The sequence below is a fragment of the Ascaphus truei genome, chromosome 1, assembly GCF_040206685.1.
Source record: "Ascaphus truei isolate aAscTru1 chromosome 1, aAscTru1.hap1, whole genome shotgun sequence".
NCBI lineage: Eukaryota > Metazoa > Chordata > Amphibia > Anura > Ascaphidae > Ascaphus > Ascaphus truei.
The window spans coordinates 185,707,411-185,728,064 of record NC_134483.1 but is presented as its reverse complement, the minus strand read 5'-3'; the positions used below and the strand labels follow the sequence as shown (position 1 = coordinate 185,728,064).

The window sequence follows — 20,654 nt, the reverse complement described above, 5'->3', positions numbered from 1 at the left end:
AAGCCACTGTAAATATTACTGTATGTTCATTTGCATGTCTTAGACAGGTCTGCAACCGTGTCTTTCCCCATTGTCACCCAGCATACAGCGCTTCCACTGCAGCAAGGGATTCTGGGAAATGACATGCAAATGAGCACTCAGTGCCACCTTTTGTCTCAAGCTCGTATTACACAAGCCAATCCTCAAGCCAATGCATGCCGTTTTAAACACAGCTTTTAAACAGAGGCTGGGATGAGATGCAAAGCCATTAGACCTACTCACATACATGTTTCAACCTTGATGGGTATCATCAGTGTGAGGCTGGTCTTAATGGCAAGCAGGTTTGAGACTAGACTAGGTCATCACCACTGTCATTAAGGTTATGGTGGGTAAAAAAAGTGACAAAAACCCTCCACAGTAAAGCATAAAGCCACTGTAAATATTACTGTATGTTCATTTGCATGTCTTAGACAGGTCTGCAACCGTGTCTTTCCCCATTGTCACCCAGCATACAGCGCTTCCACTGCAGCAAGGGATTCTGGGAAATGACATGCAAATGAGCACTCAGTGCCACCTTTTGTCTCAAGCTCGTATTACACAAGCCAATCCTCAAGCCAATGCATGCTGTTTTAAACACAGCTTTTAAACATATATATATATATATATACATGCATACATACATACATGCATGCATACATGCATGCATACATGCATGCATATACATGCATACATCAGGGGTGGCCAAACTCAGTTCTTAAGAGCCACCAACAGGTCAGTATTAAGAATTTCCCTGCTTCAGCACAGGAGGCTCCGTTAAAATGGCTGAACCACTGATTGTCACCTCTGCTGAAGCAAGGATATCTTAACCTGGCCTGTTGAGATTTGAGTTTGCCCCTCCACCAACATAGTAGAAAGTGTATTACAGAGATTGGAGCTTGTTTTGCCTTTTCCGCGGTGCATTTTTATTGCTGTTGATGTGATCCTTGGACTTCAGCCCTTCTGTGCAGGGACTTAGGGGAGGGAGCAGCAGACGCCCCTCTTCTTCCCCCCACCCCCTGGGCTGCACTGTGTGTCACTGCAAACAATAAAAAGAAACCCACTGTAAAAGTTGTGGAGATTGGTGCAACGTGTGAGTTTAGTCTCTGCCTCCCGTACACACCCACATTGCCCCAGCCTGCCCCTTTCTCTAGGCGGCAGCAGCAGCAGGAGGGACGGGGGAGTACCTCACTTTATAAGACCTGTCCGTCCCGCAGCCTGTGCACACCTCACACCTCCTGTAGCAACCTCTAGGACACTTTCCCTCTTCTCATACGTGCGCGCACAGCACAGGGAGAGCTCATCATGACGGACACAGCCCCCTTTGACACCGATGTGATCACCCTGACCCGCTTCGTGATGGAAGAGGGCAGGAAAGCTAAGGGCACCGGAGAGATGACCCAGCTCCTCAACTCCATGTGCACTGCTGTGAAAGCCATCTCCACTGCCGTGCGCAAGGCGGGACTGGCCCACCTGTGAGTACTGAGCACTCGCGTGTTCATACACTGACACACTCGTGTAATGACACAGCTACGACAAACAATGACATATACACATGCATTCCTATATACACACACACACACACAGTGATATACACTTACAGTATGCATTCTTAAACTGACACACGTATGCATTCATACACTGACATACATACAATGGCATATACACTGACACACATATGACATACAACTATGCATTCATACACTGATACACACACAACATACAGTATACACATGCATTCATACACACATAATGACATACACCTATGCATGCATACACACACACACACACACACACACACACACACACACACACACACACACACACACACACACACACACACACACACACACACACTGGCATATACACTGACACACACACACACACACACACACACACACACACACACACACACACACACAATGGCATATACACTGACACACACACACACACACACACAATGGCATATACACTGACACACACACACACACAATGGCATATACACTGACACACATACACACACAATGGCATATACACTGACACACATACACACACAATGGCATATACACTGACACACACACACACACACACACACACACACAATGGCATATACACTGACACACACACACACACACACACACACACACATACACTGACACACACACACACACACAATGGCATATACACTGACACACACACACACACAATGGCATATACACTGACACACACACACATAATGGCATATACACCTATGCATTCATACGCTGACACACGCACACACACACACTGGCATATACACATGAAGTCATACCCTGATACACACACATAATGACATACACCGACATCTACAGAATGCATTCGTACACAGTGAGTGAAAAATGCAACTTCTAGGTAGCTATGCATCAAGTACACTTCTTTAAGTGAGTGTCAGTCTCGACAGTTAACCATTATTACACTGAGACACACACAACGACATACACCTATGCATTCATACACGGACAGACACAGCTATGCATTAATAGACTGACACACTCATGTAATGACGGGCATACTTGTGTATTAACACACACTGACGCACCTATACACTGGTAAAGTCGCACAATGCAACAGTTATATAGTTATACACTTCTGTCACTCTGACACACTTACACACTGACACAGTCATGCATTCATACGGTCACACATCCTAATATACTCGGATAGTAATTTCACTACATGCACTATAAGGCTGAGGCCATGGTACCGCAAGCGTGCGGTGAGCGAACAGACGGCCTTAAGGCAGTGATGGCGTCCATGTGGCGTGCGTGCGAAAGCGGGAGGGATCGTGCATTGCGCAAGAAATCTGTTCAAACTGATTTCTTGGCGCGACAGGCCGGTCACGTGAGCAGTTCGCCCCTAGACACGCCCACGGACGGCGCGCGTACCATGGCCAAAAACTGCACCCGCTTCAAGCGGGTAACGTCACGGCCGCGCACGCCTCTGCATGGGCGACGGCACTATGGACCTGGCCTTACACGTACGCTAAAATAGTCAGGTGTAAACACTCTCCTAGTCTCACACTCTGAAACACTCATGCTGTGACACACAAAACTGATACATAACCTAACACATGCAATCACACTCACTGACATACTGATACAAGCAGGTGTGCAAAATTACAGGTTGTGTTTGAGAACCCTGTAAGGTATTACTGTCACAATACAAGGCAAGACAGCTGGCAAAATGCTGTGTATTTCCTTGTACATTTTGTAAGGTGCATTGAAGGAACTTGTTGCTTCAGTGCAAGGCGGGTCTTGTTCCTGGCACCATACAGGAAGAGGATGGTGCATTGTTTGTTCATCGCAGGCCATTGTATTAACACAAGATACTGGGGTGTGGAGAACAGAACAGAAGGCTGGTCCCCCGGAGAAATTGTACAGGGGTGAAGGTGTGTTAACTGCAGTGTGATGGACAGGCCTGTATTTAGGCATGGGCCTTGGGCAGCAAATCTCAGGAGGACCCGTGCTGTGGTTACATAAGTCCCGCTCTCTTCCCCACAACACTTAACTGATTACCGGGGGAGAGGGTAGGGCCTCTGTAAAGGTCTCTTACCACCTCCTTCTGCACGTGGCGACGCATTGCCATGACAACGAGATGTCAAATGGCATCCCGTTGCCATGGAAACACGTTGCCACGCGACGTCGGTATGCTGCAAGAGGAGGAGGCCGGAGTGGTAAAAAGGTTAAGTGCCTATGGGCAGCAAAATTCTAAAACGGTTCCTTGTTTTAAATACAGTAAAGATATGTTGTACAGATAAGTCACGTGGCTACAGGTAACTGCTGTAAAAGCAGGCGTGTGTGTATATAAAGACTATGCTTTGAAATTAGTCTTCTATGTTGTGTTTTTTTTTTTTTTTTGCACAAAATATTATTTATCGCTTGACTGTCAGAGGGCCCTGCAATGACACACCTGAAACGTACTATAAAGAGATTCTATGTATGACCACAAACTTCCAGACGGTTAAAGCTTCTTCAGAGAGAACTAAGGTCCCAAGAACATTTTTGTCCATCTCCAAAAGATAAAACCGCTTACTGATACCACTTATATTTTAATGCATTTTATAGTAGCCCATAAACACCAATATAGAAACCCAATGCAAGGATCAACTATCATGTTTGATAGCAGAGCAACCCACAGAATTAGCATATTTAAGCATAGTGATGCTCTGCAGTTTGAGATTAGAAGGACATACTGGCACTCGGCATATACATTTCAGCACATACATTTGTTAACATTATGCACTTCTCGATGTCTCCTGGTGTAATATTTGGCAGCCTGTAGCCCTATTAACTTTTGATCTCAATAATGTGCAGTGAGACTATCTGCACTACTCGGCATGTTACATCCAGGTTTTCCGACCTTATTCTGATTATAAGCAGTTTGTGGATTATAACAATTAATTTTAAACAATGAGCAGGGCACTCCGTACCTATTGTGTCTGTGTTCATTTGTTCCTATTTTCTATATTTTGTAGATGTACAGTAACTACTGTTTTCTCATTGTACACCTCTGCAGCATTTCTTGGCACTTTAGCATTGCAGAAATAGAAGTGTGTATTCCTGTTGAATGGGAAGGGGTGTTGTCCCTTTTCAGCCAATCACAGATGTTGGTGAATACAGCATCTAAAGCTGACCTCTCACCTCCTGGCAAGCAGGAATGAGCTTTTCCTGGAGGTTGTTGAACCTGGATTAGTTTAGTTGAGTCCCTGGTGACAAAGGCCAACAGAGAACCAACACTGGAAAGTTTAGAAAATAAGAGGAAACATGGAACACAGATTTATTTAGCTATACTCTTTCCTCCACATTGCTCTTTATATATCACACATTATATAAGTTATGGTGGGAAGCATGCAGTGCAAGCATTGTATGTTAAGAGATTCCGCTGAGACGCAGGCTTGCTGACCTGAATGAGATATGGGAATGTGCTCACAAGTGGTATTTTAATTTGCTCTATATTTGCTATATTTTATTTTATTTGCTATATATGTAGCCCCCTTTCCCTATGCCTAAAGGAAATACGTGGGTGACTACACGTGCTTCTGTACCTGTATGCTCACAGGAGACTCTCTTTACGTGCAGCGCCTCCACCTATGAGGCATCCCAGCATTGGTAGGATAACCCCTCACAGGAACCAATACAACAGTAGTAAGCAATAACACCACACAATGTATAACTGACCTTTACTGTACACAATATATCTTGCACTACTATGCAACAACAATAGAATGCAGTGACCCCGAACACTGAGTGGTACCCCCAAAGTGCTGAGGGTGCCATGGCACCAATAACCAGTGGTGTCTGTTCCAGCAATCCCACCTAAATGTGAGGTAGCGCTATCCCCTGTGATATGTTGTGCACGTTGGGTACCTGCCTGGGCACTCCAGTACCCAGGTGTAGCTTGCAGACGTGTGTAGAAGTAGGTTCCACGCAGCAGGTCCTGCAACTATCCCCTCACACCTTATCCAGGGAATGGTCCACGTCCCGAGCTCCACGCGGTGTGAGCTCCACCCGGAGTGTCTCACACAATGTCCTTGCAACCTGCAGGCGGGTCCCAGGCCGCAGATCACCGCGTGGGCTTCCGCCCACCGGTATAGCAGTGCTCTCACTGATACATATAAAGTATATCTGGGGCCTTCCCTACAATACTTAGCTGATTGTGGCTCGGGGCCTACAGGGCAAGGACTGGCCTAATCCAGGAAGCCACTGCTCCCTGGACACTACCTTCCAGCTTGCTGCCTCCGTCAGCTCTGGTTCGTGGGCTCTGCTAACGGAGGATATCCTGCTCCAGCGAATGGGCTGGAAGCAGCCCAACAGGATCACCCCACGTGATCTCCCTTCCCCACGAGGATTCTGGGACTCGTCTATGTGGAGCCAATCTAACATGGCTGCCACACTGTGCATGCGTGCCCCTCTCCAAGATGGCCGCCCCCTGTCAACTCCCTAATTGCGCTGAACTCTGACAATTCGCCTAGCGGCCAGCAGCTACCCCTCGCCGGAGGTAAGGAGGGGGACTGATATATATATATCACACAAGCCCAGCAAGCTCAAACGCCCACACCCACCTAATCTTGACTATATGTAATGTCACATAGAGTGCCAGAGGGCTGTGGCAAGTGAATATAGCAAACGACTGGGGGTGGCCAGTGCTACATCCAAATAGCAGAACATACATGGTAATAATTACAAGATATAATGCTTCAGTACTAATAATAATGCTAATACTAATAATAATAAAATATGGTTTTATAGTTGGATATTTTGGCCAAAGCATCACAAGCCTACACACCAAACTTCAAGGTAAACCATAATAAGTGCACGTCCTACACTACACTGCATCTGTTCCCTATACCTCTTACCTCTGCTTTGGCCAAAATATCTAACTAAAAAAACATATTTTATTATTATTAGTATTAGCATTATTATTAGTACTGAAGCATTATTTCTTGTAATTATTACCATGTATGTTCTGTCATTTGGATGTAGCACTGGGCACCCCCTGTCGTTTGCTATATCTATATCTATATCTATATAGATATCTATATAGAGAGAGAGATATCATTTAGAAGGCAAAATAATGTTTTACATTTTGCATACTATATAAATATAATTTACTTTGTTTGCACGACTTCAACTCTTTTTAATTGGATAGTCCCATATTATACATGTAAACAACATTTCTTCGAAAAATGTTGTCACCTTAAAGTAAATGATGTGCGTCTTTGTACCTGGTGAAAAAAAAAAATATCAACGTTTTACCTTTCTCCAGAAACACTGAATTCAATCTGTTTGACTAATGACGTAAATATCGAAAAACTCTCCATGATTGTTTACCATGGAAATGTATGTATATATATTATACAAAGTCTACAAAAATACTTAGTTGCCAATGTTTTATTTATCTTTTTAGAAAGTGTCAGCCTGCTACGCTTAACCTTTTTAAATATGATTAGTTCGCTTTCGTCCTACATGTTTATTTGATTTTTAAAGATTTATTCACAATACTGTACACCAGGGGTATGCAAACTAGGGGGGGAGTGAGATTTTTCTGGGGGGGCACGGGCGGTTGCAGAGGCCGTGCGCTCTTCCCCCAAGGCATTTAAACTAAATGCTGGGGGGTCGCGTGAGGCCTCTGCAACTTCACTTACCGGGATTCAGAGGCTAGGCGTGACGCTGGTTGCCAGTAGCCCAAGTGGTAAGATAGCCATGGGTAACCCATGACCAGCTGACCACGAAGTGCAAGAGTGTTGTCACAATATACTTCAAACTACACAAACTTGCCTCTTAACTACCAGAGAGGCTAGAAAGGAATAACGACCACTACCCCCACCCCCTTGTGGGAATCTAACCACCATCCCTGAGTCACCTACCCCCAGCACTCCCCCTTCCCAGAGTCAACAATCCTAACCATTCCTCTATAAAAGTGGTGAACAGCATAGTCAGCCAAAGGTGGCTAATAGGACCTGAGGGCATTGTATGAAAAATAGAAATACTAGTATTAACAAATAAATACAAAAACTGTCTTTAAAAAAAACATACCTGGTATGTCAATAGGGCCCGTAACATTTCAGGGACGTCATCAGGGCAGGGAACCCTACTTTCACAATGGGCCATATTAGGGGGAACTGCACCTTTTGGACCCATATGAGATTGTGTGGAAATGGTAGCACATAGAAACTCTTGGGTGCATAATGGGGAAAACTGCACACACGGGAATATGTATCCGGGCAAAAGTGGTGCAATTCTGGGGCAAAAAAATTGCACCAAATGTATCAAAGAAAAAAAATCACATTGATTTCAGTGTGATCTGTGCTGTGATGTATATGGTGCAGCTTTTTTGGCAAATAATGCACTACTTTTGCTTTGATACATAGGACCTACAGAATGTGGCAGGTCCTTCTAATTCCTACATCAAGCACCAGTTTCCAATTATATTTTTTTTAGGAGGCTGGAACTATGGAATCTCAACCACCACAAGTAACAGAAATGTTCTCTTGGAAATTGGATTCAAGAAAATCAGCTAGTTATTTTAATGGGTTTCATTAGTGATTAGTGATGGCTTCATTATTACTTTGCATGAAATAATTGTGTCTTTGAAGACTGCAAACAGTTTTAAGAACGAACAGACATTGGATACAGATTGCAAATCTCCCCACACAAAGCATTGTGCAAATATTAAGTGTAACCAGGTCCCCCTCTGCCCGTCGCTCCTCCCTCACCTGGCTGGCGATAGCGGGTGCCGCCGAGCCCAATGGCGGACCCGTCGGCGATTGCGTGAGGGGCATATGGGAACCAGAGCGGAGGTTGCCGGGGACGCGAGCGGCCGGTTGTTAGGGCTCTCGGCGGCTCCCGTGCAGGGCGTCGCCATCTTGGATAGTTTGCACATGCACAGTAGGTTCGCCATATTGGATAGTTTGCACATGCGCAGTAGGTTCGGGCGGCCGGGGCAGTTGCGCATGCGCGAGCAGCAAGCGCGCGAACCCTAGCCTACCAGGGAAGGCTCTTGGACGGGACTACGAGTCCCATGAGCCTTAGGGGACCCCATGTGATGCCAGGGAGCCAATAGGGCGTTAGGACCTCGTACCACAGGGAATTAGATACATTTTTCACGGGGTTGGAAGCAGCAGTGGAAGCAGGGAGCTGGGTAGGTGAGGGTGCAGGGGAGCAGTAGCCCCTTGCACTTGGCCAGTCACCCCCACAGGCCCCAGATAATACTTTCCCTTGCCTCCAGTTTGTGGTTGCTTCAGGGACAGGCCTTAAGTTAAGGAGATCTGCCCCTTTAGCTATTTGGTTAAGTAAGGAGACGTGTAGTGGCGCGCAGCCTGATTCCTGGGTCTGGGCTCAGACCCCTCTTTATACAAAGACTATCTTCCCAGAGACTTATATACCTATAGACTATCTTCACGGAGGCCACGCCAAGCAGCGACTGTGGCCTGCCGGCTGCAGACGGATCCTCGCCAAGGTACATACGGTGCGGAGCCGCAGTGATATTATCCACGCCGGAATTCACCCCACGCGTAGGAGGAAATCACGCCGAGCAGGCGGATCCACACCCATTGTTATAGCGGCACCCGTGGCGGGAGCCCGGGCAGGTATCTATAAAGAGTGCTATCTCCAACACACATTGGTGGGTTTGGACATACGGGACATCGGGGAATTGGTGCCCAGCACCCAGGTACTTTGGAGGAGGAGATACATATGTGGATGTGTGCATCAAGGGAAGTTACATGTATGTTGGTTATATGCTCATGGTTCTTGTTATTATCCTGCCAGTAAAACTGTTATCCAATCACGTGTGGTATTATATATATGTGGGTTCTGATGAGGGATCCCAACGAGGTGGGAGTATGCCCTTATCAGTTGAGGCGCTGCACCAAGTGTAAGTACACCCCAGGCTCCCAGCGGCGGAGGCTCAGGTCTTATGTTATCCTAACAGGTGATGCAGTACCAGTAATACCGTACCCCAGGGGTACACCCGTTACATAAGTTATACTTATCCAGCACTTTTATTTATTTAAATGTTTTACATATTTGCATATCTGACATATAAACGTTTCATCAGATGTTTACATTCACAGCCTGATTATATCGGTAATGTTAGTTCTCACAGTCCGTTTTGTCTTTATTGTTTTAGCTATGGGATTGCAGGGTCCACCAATGTGACGGGGGACCAGGTCAAAAAGTTGGATGTTCTTTCCAATGACCTGGTTATCAACATGCTGAAGGCCTCCTACAGTACGTGTGTCCTTGTGTCAGAAGAAGACACGCATGCGCTTATCGTGGAGCCTGAAAGAAGGGTTTGTGTACACTTTTTATAATTTTTTTTTTATTATATTACAAGGTTTACAACAATAATGGAGCTTCCTTCTCTTCTAATTTTTGTACTAATGTGCCATCAGTAATTGGGGATTTTTTCAATGCTATCTTGACACTATCATTACCTATGATGTTTGACTTCTTTATTTTGGAATGCTGGAAGGCACCCAGTGAAAGATGTGGTTTTTGTTCCTTTGGTCCTGCAGCATAACCCATTAGAAAAACAAGCTATGTAATAAATTAAATAACGCTGCCTCTTGTACCTTCAGAGTAAAAGATTAGAGACTAGCACAATTTCCCCATTTCTTTTGTTTGTCCGTAGCAATAAGTGATTTACACATGCGAGTTGAGGTCTGCAGACTTGGATGTGTGCTGCAATGCGTAAACCTCCAGCAGCAAAAATAACTGACTTCTTTTTAATGGTGTTCAGGAAGTTGCTTCAGAATTACTTATGCAGTGGCGCAATAATGTTTATGCAAGGTACGGTGTGAGGAGTGATTGCAACTTTCCTGCTACTGTTAAAAAGGAATTACAATATATTGGGGTGTTGGTTTTATAAAAACCTTTGGTTGTTTCACTAAAAAAAAAAAAATTTTTAAAAAAAATAAATCAGTTCCGTACTATGAGAGAAATTACTTGTAGCATATTTTTTTTTTTTAAACCCAATTTTTAAAGACACTTTATGTATTCTAATGTAACACACATTTTTCTTTCTCTAGCAACCATTTACAAAGTCACATCCCCTTCCTCTTCTGAAACAGGCTCTGGCTCTTGAGCCCTGCCTTCTCTCTAGCAGTGCACCAATTGTATCTAGTGCCTCCTGGTCACATGATCTTCCCCACAGAACTTTGCATCTTGCGTCTTCTGCAGCACTAACAATGATTTTAAGAACCCATGAGCCGAATCTTCCGAGATTGATTGATTACAGGAGAACTGATCGATTGGCAATTTAGTTAAATGTCGGTGTGCAGATTGTATTGATGCACATATTGAATGGGGGGAAAAAATTAAAACGGCAGCTTGAACTGCAGCTTTAACGCCTTGTTAGGACCTATATTTAACAGACACTTTTCAATATTAAGCAAAAAATGGTGCAATCGCAAATAACACTTCTTAAATGTGCAAAATTAATAATTGAACGTGAAGTTCAGTAAATAGTGATTATCAAATATATGATACTGTCCTTTGTAGAAAGTGCAGCTCCCAAACAGCACTCAAACCCAGTCCAGAGAAAGTATTGGCAGAAATATCGGGGCGCAAATTTCATCCAGGGACATAAAATAAATAAATAACACCAATAGTGCACCACAGTATACTCAGAAACCGATGTGGATGATTCTTTAAATGTTAGCTTCACGTGATATTCAGGCAATGGGGTTATATAGAGTAACCAACTCAGAAGATCATCAAGGTATATTCTTCATACAGCCAGAAACGATTTTCCATATAACTGAGGACTGAGATATCAGTTGAGCAATTTAAATGTAGTGATTGTATAGCTTCTAAATCTTAATATTTTATTTTCAGGGTAAATATATTGTCTGCTTTGATCCTCTGGATGGTTCCTCAAACATAGACTGCCTCGCTTCCATTGGGACAATCTTTGCAATATACAGAAAGGTAAACATGATGGTTTCTCTTCTGACAACCTATCATTACGTGTGTAAAAAGGTTTGTGTATATAGAAAACAAAATGCATTACCACCAGTTGTCTTAATACCTAACAAAGTTATGATCTGTACAGCATTAGTGTTTAACTTATGTCAAACTAGCTTTTGTACCCGCCCCCCCCCCCCCCCCCCCCCCCCTGGAACATCTCCCCCTGCTAGCTGGCAGATCTCCCCCGCACATCTCACATCACACACACAGAGACACACACACACAGCCCTGATCCAGCCAAGGACACGCCCCCTCCCTTAGCCACATCCCCCCCCTCCCCCCCCCCGCTCTTAACATTTTTGCAGGACACCCGATGGAAACTTAGAATGTCCATAATTTGTGAGTTGAGTCATATTGGAAGCTCAAAATAGTTGCGTTGACCTACAAATTCGCAGCAGAATGTCCAGTAAAACTTTTGTTGTGCTACGTTGTGCGTTTGTGAGATTTCGATGCTTCGAACATACAAACGGAATAACAAACTCAGAAATATAGTATAGATATATCATCAATTAAAAGTACAGTACTGTAATACATTGCTTTATTTATTGGAATTGTAGCTAAATGAAAACATGCAGCCCAATTACACTTTCTTTTGAATTTTCTAATGGTTTCATGATCTAAAATGGTAATCCCATCTATTGATCCTCACTACTTTTCATTGGTGAGAAGTGTACAGTAAATCAGGATTTCTCCCTATGAAAGGATAACGAATTTCTTGCGCACACACAGACAAAAAAAGAATTAGGCTTTTGCCATGTTGACATGCAGTGTTCTTGTTATTAATTGTCTTTGCCCTGCGTTTATCCCAGAGGTATGACTGAGACAATCTCTCACTTCATCCTGTTTGTCCCTTGGACTGTACTTTGCACCTGTCTGTTTTTCACCTCGTGTCCACTGCCCTCGTGTGAAACTTGTTTTACCTCTAGAACTTACAATCCACCAAATTAATTATTCAAGACCCTCCTTAAGATAAATTTTCCTAACACAGCATTTCAAAAACTCTGCTATGCTACTCCCCTTCCATCGTTTACTTTAATTAGGTGCGCTTTCCCAGTTTTGGCATATATTCCCTATAATTATATTTTTTATGTTAATGTTCATGTGTGCGCTGCTGATGTTACATAAATTAGGCTATAGAGAAATATCTCTCTTATAGATATATATCTATATCCACCCCCCCCCCCCCCTTGAAGTAGAAAATGGGTGCAATTCATCAACACAGTGTTACTGTGCTTCAATACAAAAAGGATTTATTCCGCCAAGCATGACCGATGTTGCGGCTGACACAGCAGCAGCCTTGATCAAGGGCATGGCATGCTCAAGCACAACAAGTTCCACATATTATACAATGCAAAACATACAGGACACCTGCAAGCTCATATTGAACCCCCAAAATAACCACAACATATATATAAGCATATAGGTGTCACAGAGGAGTGCTACTGAGCATGGCGATATATATTTAAAACCAGAGACAGAACATGAAACACAGAGCTCAGTGCACATCCAGTGAAACCTATACACGGTACAGTGCCTAAATATATATGTATAGATATCTATTAAATAAAATGGTCTTTTAGTTTAACATTTTGGCCAAAGTGTTGTAAGCCCCTGAGCCACTACACGGCAGACCACATCTCAAGGGTCCCTAACACTAATATAAATTCTTAATAACCTGTGCAATACCAGGAAGAATGATTTATAATAAATCTGTCAAAATTAGTTGCATAGTTCTAAGTCTGATTGAAGCTCTTATTAACCTGTACATTACCAGGAAAAGCACTCTGTATTAGATTTGTCACAATCATACTGCAAGCAGGCAAGTTCCCCTGAGAGTGGGAGTGCTATGGAGTGAGCTTTTAACCATTTAAATGTGGGAGCGGGTAAAGCTTCAACAAGATAGGAAGAGCCACCTTCCAATCAGCTAAGACCAGCTGAACAAGATTTGTAAAACATACAGGACACCTGCAAGCTCATATTGAACACCCAAAATAACCACAACATATATATATATAAGCATATAGGTGTCACAGAGGAGTGCTACTAAGTATGGCGATATATATTTAAAACCAGAGACAGAACATGAAACACAGACAGGGCTCAGTGCACATCCAGTGGAACCTATACACGGTACAGTGCCTAAATATATATGTATAGATATCTATTAAATAAAATGGTCTTTTAGTTTAACATTTTGGCCAAATTGTTGTAAGCCCCTGAGCCACTACACGGCAGACCACATCTCAAGGGTCCCTAACACTAATATAAATTCTTCATTGAGAGAATGGTGTTTCATGTTCTGTCTCTGGTTTTAAATATTATACAATGCATGCTGATTTCCAGAGTTGGGCAGTAATTCCAGAGTTATGATGATACAGTATGTACAGTATATGAAAAGTGATGGATATTGATAAAATAAAAAAACTTCTACACAAAAAGATAAATGACTTTTTTGGGTAGGAACCTATTTATTTTTTCAGAGTTGGCGGACTCTGAAAGATCTGTAATCAAATATTCAATTTCAAGGAAGTGAAAGGAATTGAATAACAGATAAGTGAGTTTATCTAGCTCAGAGCCTAATTTACTGTTGTTCGATTTGATGTGAGGTACTAACTTTCCAACATTATCAACAAGTGAAACAGATTAGCATCTGATTTTTTTTTTTAGTATTTTGTCACAAAGGAGCTTGTTGCATTAATCATTTTAATTTCTCTCTTTCAGGTTTCTGACGATGAGCCCTCTGAGAAAGATGCTCTACAACCAGGCCGTAATATTGTTGCAGCGGGCTATGCTCTGTATGGTAGTGCCACCATGATGGTTTTAGCCACTGAATGTGGAGTTAACGGTTTCATGCTAGACCCTGTAAGGAGCTCCCTCTTCTTTCTGTCGTTCATTTCTATTTTCAGCACTAACAGAACGTTGGTTTGTTTGTTTCTTTCAGTTTCAACGCGTGCAGCTGTGCAAAGGGAAATATTTTCATAAAGTTGCAAATTGGAATCTTCTTTTTAGCAACAAGTTTAATTTTCCCACTTTGTAAAGGTGTAAATAAAGTACAGACAGTCCTCGTTTTACAACGCCAAAATGGCTTATCCAACGCTCTTACGACGCTTTGCAAAGTTGTTTATGTGTATATAATATATAATATATTATTTATTATGTTATATAATACAGTATATACACTATATAATTTGTGTGCTGCATATCTTATTGTCAGCGTAAAATATTTTGTGTATTTTAGCATTAAAAATGCCTTCAGGAACGGAGCCTTTCATTTAAACAGTGTTCCTATGGGAAAACGTGTTTTGCTTTACAACGTTTCGCTATCCAACGCCATTTTGAGTAACGCATTGTGTCGGATAACCGAGGGCTGCCTGTAGTTGCTGTGACCTCATTTACAAGAGCAGTTGACAGAGATAGATGTGTGTGTGTATATATATAATTTATTTATTTATCCAATTTGCCTTGTGACACATGCTTACATTTGTATCAATGTAGACTCCATGAGGTCCATGTATTAAGACACGGGTGCACAACGTTTTTCCTCTGTGCCCCTCCCGCAGGCACTCTTTTTTTTTTTTTTTTTTCTCTCGGGGCCTCTATAAGCGCAGCGCTCCCCCCCCCCCCCCCCCCCCAGAAAATCTTGCCCCGTGGTGCCATGGTAACGTGGCATCATTTGATGCTGTGGTGCCTGAAGCTGCCGGAGACCAGGTATGGGACTTACAGAGGCCTCGCGTGCTACTCCGACATTTAATTTAAATGTTGTGGGGAAAAGAGAGGGGCCTCTATAGGCAGACCACCCCACCCCCCAGAAAATGTAGCACCCCCAGTTTGTGTACACCTGTATTAAGGTATTTTAGAGCAACAGTGACGCAAGGAGGCTCATTTTTCATTTTGCGCCTCTGAGTGCCAATGTATCACGGTCTCGGCCCTTGTGCTCAGTTTGATTTGGAGATGCTGCACAGATTATAGTGAAGTATCTTCATCACTTTTTCTCTCCCTTCAATGTGAATAAAAAATGCACTAGATAAGAGGTGGTGTAAACCTTCTTGTTTAGGAAAATCTCCCATCAAATATACAAAACTGGAACAACAAATCTATTAAATATGAAACCGCATGGAGTACAAAATGGATGCAGTGCATCAACACAGTGTTACTGTGCTTCAATACAAAACCCCAGTGTCTCCTGCGCAGAATACCACAGATTAGAGTTCTCTTGCAACATAAGAAGCGATTTATTGTTTTTTTATGATAGACAAGTAGTTCATTTCAACAGGAAGTTAACTGTGTTTTTTTTATACTAGATAATGTGTGATTCAAGTATAAGTCAAACGCCAAATTTTTGCATACACAGTGTTTAATGTGCTAACAATACCAGGATACAATTGAAAGTTGGGGGTTGTGTACTAGAAAAAAAGAAATGTTAATTGGAAAAGAAAAAAATAGTTTCAACATTTGGGACATGAGATGCTGCCAGGGAAATTCACATGGTTTAATGCAGCAGCCAAAAAATGGATATTGTAGCACTCCAAAAAAAAAAACAACACGGGTTCTATGTATAAATATATGTATAAATGGGTGTTCCAAACCCATGGGCATTCTTGCAGCTATCCAGACCATGTAGGCAGTGGCAGATTTCCCTTTTAGGCCTGGGCCTAGGGCGGCAAAATTTGGGGTTGCAAAAATTTCCGCCCCGTATGCTTTTGCCGCCCTCTCGGGCATTTGCCTGTGTCGGCTGCCTCCTTTCTGCCGTCCTCCTGCTCCTTTGGAATCCCAGCGTCAGATGATGCCGCGGACATCACGAACACATGACGTCACGTTTCCATGGCAACGCGCTGTCGTGCGACGTCACATTCGTGATGTCAGTTGACGCTGGGATTCCAAGGGAGCGGAAAGGTGACAGAAAGGAGGCGGCTGACACAGACAAGTGCCATGGGGTGGCGGATTTTGGAATCTGCCTCTACATGTAGGCCACAAAAAAAGGAAGGAAGGGCACTTTTGGATTTTCAAGATAAAAAGGGTTTATTCTGCCAAGCATGACATAGCAGCCGCCTTGTTCAAGGGCCATGCTCTCAAAGCAACAGTCTTCATCTTTTATTTTTACCTGAACTAAGAGGTACACTGTAGCCGATCTACAGGCTCCTCTGGTCCCCAAAATATTTGTCTTTGTGTTTTTTTGTTTTGTTTCAGAAACTGGCAAAAAAAAAAAAAAAATGGGCACCAGGTCACCAATAAAAAGCTGCAACATCATTTTCCAATGGCTACCGGTGACCATTTATTGTACATTTTGTGGAACCTTTGTTCTGAGCAGCACTGAAATGTTCGTCATTTGCTACTGTTGCAAAGGAAAGATGTGAATGCCAGGAGTTTCTTTGCTTCGTTTACTTTATTAACATATGTTGTTTTTAAAAAAAAATTTTTTAAAGATGGTTTGTTTGTTTTTGTGACTGTTTACTTACATGGTATATTTGTGGTTTGATTAATCCTTGCAGGCAATCGGAGAGTTCATTTTGGTTGATAAGAATGTGAAAATCAAAAAGAAGGGCAACATCTACAGTCTTAACGAGGGCTATGCCAAATACTTTGATGCTGCAGTTACCGAATACTTGCACAAGAAAAAATTCCCAGACGTAAGTGTTTTGTCTTGTTCTACGTCTTCAGCGGATCACCTATTTCTGCAACATCATGCAAAACCGCAGAATCCTGAAACATTGCGACGCTGACCACATTTTGCAGGGATAAAATGATCTGATGTGTTGTCCTTAGAAGGCAGTAAAACAAGAAAGTTTTGACGCAGGATCCAATGTACTATTCTTTATAGACGTTGTCTGGCTGGAGTGCCTGGTTTTTGGTTCACAGGCTGCGAGACGCACAGTGCCAACAAGGCAGAGATCGGCCTGAATAGAAACTAGATATAGAACATCTAGCCGATGCACAACTTGGGAGAGCGGATTCTCAAATTCAGCTTCCACTTGCTAGCCCAGCACTGGCCATCTTCCGCTTAAAGATCACGTTAAAAATAAACACATTTTTGACCAGGCTTTCATATTTAAATTGCATACTATTGGCCGGGATTTATATGAACTTCCTTTCTTTTTAAAAATGTGTGTTTTTGTTTTGTTTTTTTTAATTCCTGAGCATGCACAGAAAAACAAACCACCACAACTGTTACTGTGGTTGTGCAATTAAGTTGCACCTGCATCTACTGTAACTTTCTACTGCCAATCATAGCCTTGCTTCTGTGCTCCAGAAGTTGCCACTGCTTTCCAAAGTAAGAAATGCAGAACCCAACAAGAATGTAATTCCATGGAACCCCTTATGAATTTAATGTGACTTTTTGGAACCCGAGACTACTTGTCGTATATGTTCATAAAAATACTGTTGCTGTCGTATGGCTCATATGCTATTACCTACATATTCTAACATTACCATATAATATTTCATACCCTTCTGGAATTATTACATTAAAATCTATGCCAAATATAAAATTGTTAAGTCTTTAACTGTCAAATATCTGCGTTTAGCAAAGTTTTTTTTTTCCCCCGAGGGATCCATAGTAACTTCCCACTGAAACCCAGGGTAAGATCCCAAAGTTCTTTAGTTTTACTTTCCAGGCCTAAAAGCTTTCTTTAGTCTCTTCATGGAAGTATGTGCTTGTTACATATAGATGCACTCATTTATATTATTGTGGTTTGTCTACTGCTCTCCTAGGATGGCAGCGCACCTTATGGAGGAAGATATGTGGGCTCGATGGTGGCTGATGTTCATCGGACATTGGTGTACGGAGGAATCTTTTTGTACCCAGCAAACACAAAGAGCCCAAAAGGAAAGGTAACAAGTGGACTATATATTTTGAATAAAATAGGCGTGGCACCAAGATTGACATACAAAAGTGACTAGTACGTGTTTGTAAGGAATTTGTATAGAACCAGGAATGTATCGACTAGAATCTTGAGATTTTATTGTGTACTGTGACATAACTGACACTGTCAGGAATAAGATGAGCATGTTATAGCTGTGCTTTATACCAGAGGTGGCAAGTAGATTTTTGAAAAGGTTTGAACCAGGCTTGACTTGGTTCACAAAAACTTGTATGAACCCTTATACCGCTGAAAGGTTTTGTTGCAGATATATTTCATGATCTTGATCTCTTAACCAGTCATTTAAAGGACTTTTTTTCTGAGCTGTTGAGACTGTATGTTGGGTAACACTGCAACTACAGACACGAATACGTGTGGGAAGTTAGCTTTGATTTTACAAGATTATTTAGTAGTGCTTGGAAAGTAATCAGTAATCAGAAATAGTTGTTTTTAACATTAAACATTTTGGGTTTTATTTTCATCACTATAACTTTTTTTTTTAATCTTCTAGTTGAGGCTTCTATATGAATGCAATCCAATGGCATACATCATAGAAATGGCTGGAGGGATGGCCACTAATGGACTGGAGACAGTGCTGGATGTAGTTCCTGATGATATCCACCAGAGGATGCCCATAGCACTGGGCTCTCCAGATGATGTACAGGAATACATGGCTATATTCAAGAAACATGCGACCAAATGAGACATTACTCGATACTGTAAAATACATGAGAAGTGGACCAAAGAATAAACTTACTTTGTGTGTGGGTAATACACCAAACATGCCTAGGACCATACTGTTTATAAAAAAAAAAACACAAATAAAAACGGTTTTATATTGAAATTTGTTTTTGTACTATATTGCTGCTATTTTGTCTCAAAGTTTAATAAGCATAATTGACATCAAATAAAGCACAATTTACAACAATAATTAACAACATATTGGAGGACATTAGCATAGGTATTCAGTCATATCATTTTGGTGAGTTTGAGGAGCAAAAACATACAATATTTATTTATTTATAAAATATTTTACCAGGAAGTAATACATTGAGAGTCACCGCTCGTTTTCAAGTATGTCCTGGGCACAGAGTTAAGACAAATAATAAATGGTTAAAAATACAGTTACATAAATGAACAGGGTATACATTATATACAAGACATTGCAATATGGCCCAGTCGGTGTGCTTTAACATGGGGACATGCATGTTGAGACATCCGTGTAAAGGAGCTGCAGTTCTTCGGTGGGGTGCAATATAATCACTGTCGCGATCAGATCCAGAAATATGGGATTGACCAAAATCTGCCCTAGATGGCTGGCACTTGGTGATTCGCCCCTGCACTGGTTCACATACTATAGCAATGCGAAAGCTTGTTTCTGCCTTGTCAGATGAGCTTAATGTCAAAGGTTACCTCAGTCAGGTGTATGACCAAAGGGGCTGCAAATCCCAAAACGTGCTGGTTTTCATTACGCTCACTGCAAAATGGAGGAGGTATGAAGTATTTGGAAGCTTAGACGGGATTGTGGGAGTGAACTGGAGATCTATATTCCTTTCCTATCACCTGCAAGTCAAATCTAAAAATAAAAAACACCTTTAATTAAGAGTTTGAATAGTCTGGACAGGTGCTGCCATCCACTGTACTTACTGTACACCTACTGTATAGTCTCTGGAATTCTTTCAGTATACCACAGATTGTAGGCTCTCCAGGGTAGGGATTTCTTTTTCTATTTGTTTTGATTTATGCATTATTATATATCTATGTATGTATGTATGTATGTATGTATGTATGTATAATCTTTGTAGAGCAACATTAATGTACATAGCGCTGCACAGCTGTGATACACATAACATGGTATAAAATACCAATCACATCATGGGAATAAGCGTTTCAGGCATAAAAGTAACATTAGCAAAAGGAGCCAGCTGCCCGAAGAGCTTACAATCTAATTGGTAGGAAGAGCGTACAGAGACAGTAGGAGGGCATTCTGGTAAGTGCGTCTGCAAGGGGTCAGCGTCGATGTATGAAGTGTATTATGTCAGCCACGGAGCTACTCGTATGCTTCGTTAGGAGGTGGGTTTTAAAATGGGTCTAACAGGTATTATAATTGGGGGAGGAGAGGAGAGTGGAAGCTGTTGATACAGGTGGTGCTAGGGATGACAAGTACACAAGTAAACAGAAAGAAAAGGTCTTACAGGTGACTAGAGAGGGTGCTATTCAGATAGAGAGGAAGAGCATTCCAGAGGTGTGAGGCAGTAAGTGAGGTCTTAGG

General features: G+C 42.2%; 1 protein-coding gene across 1 annotated transcript; it reads left to right on the top strand.

Annotated features, from left to right (window-relative positions):
* The first annotated feature begins 1,151 nt into the window (after positions 1 to 1,151).
* On the top strand, positions 1,152 to 19,226 carry LOC142494658 (fructose-1,6-bisphosphatase 1). Its single transcript, XM_075599093.1, has 7 exons — positions 1,152 to 1,490; positions 9,685 to 9,847; positions 11,394 to 11,486; positions 14,247 to 14,387; positions 17,015 to 17,152; positions 18,234 to 18,353; positions 18,894 to 19,226. Exons 1-7 carry the CDS (start codon positions 1,321 to 1,323, stop codon positions 19,083 to 19,085), a joined length of 1,017 nt encoding a protein of 338 aa, XP_075455208.1. The 5' UTR covers positions 1,152 to 1,320; the 3' UTR covers positions 19,086 to 19,226.
* Positions 19,227 to 20,654: the final 1,428 nt, after the last annotated feature.

Bases quoted from the DNA above. Each gene is read 5' to 3' on its own strand.
- LOC142494658 (XM_075599093.1), top strand. From the start codon at position 1,321: ATGACGGACACAGCCCCCTTTGACACCGATGTGATCACCCTGACCCGC. The intron at 17,153-18,233 runs GTAAGTGTTTTG...CTGCTCTCCTAG, and splicing joins ACAAGAAAAAATTCCCAGAC to GATGGCAGCGCACCTTATGG. The intron at 18,354-18,893 runs GTAACAAGTGGA...TTAATCTTCTAG, and splicing joins CAAAGAGCCCAAAAGGAAAG to TTGAGGCTTCTATATGAATG.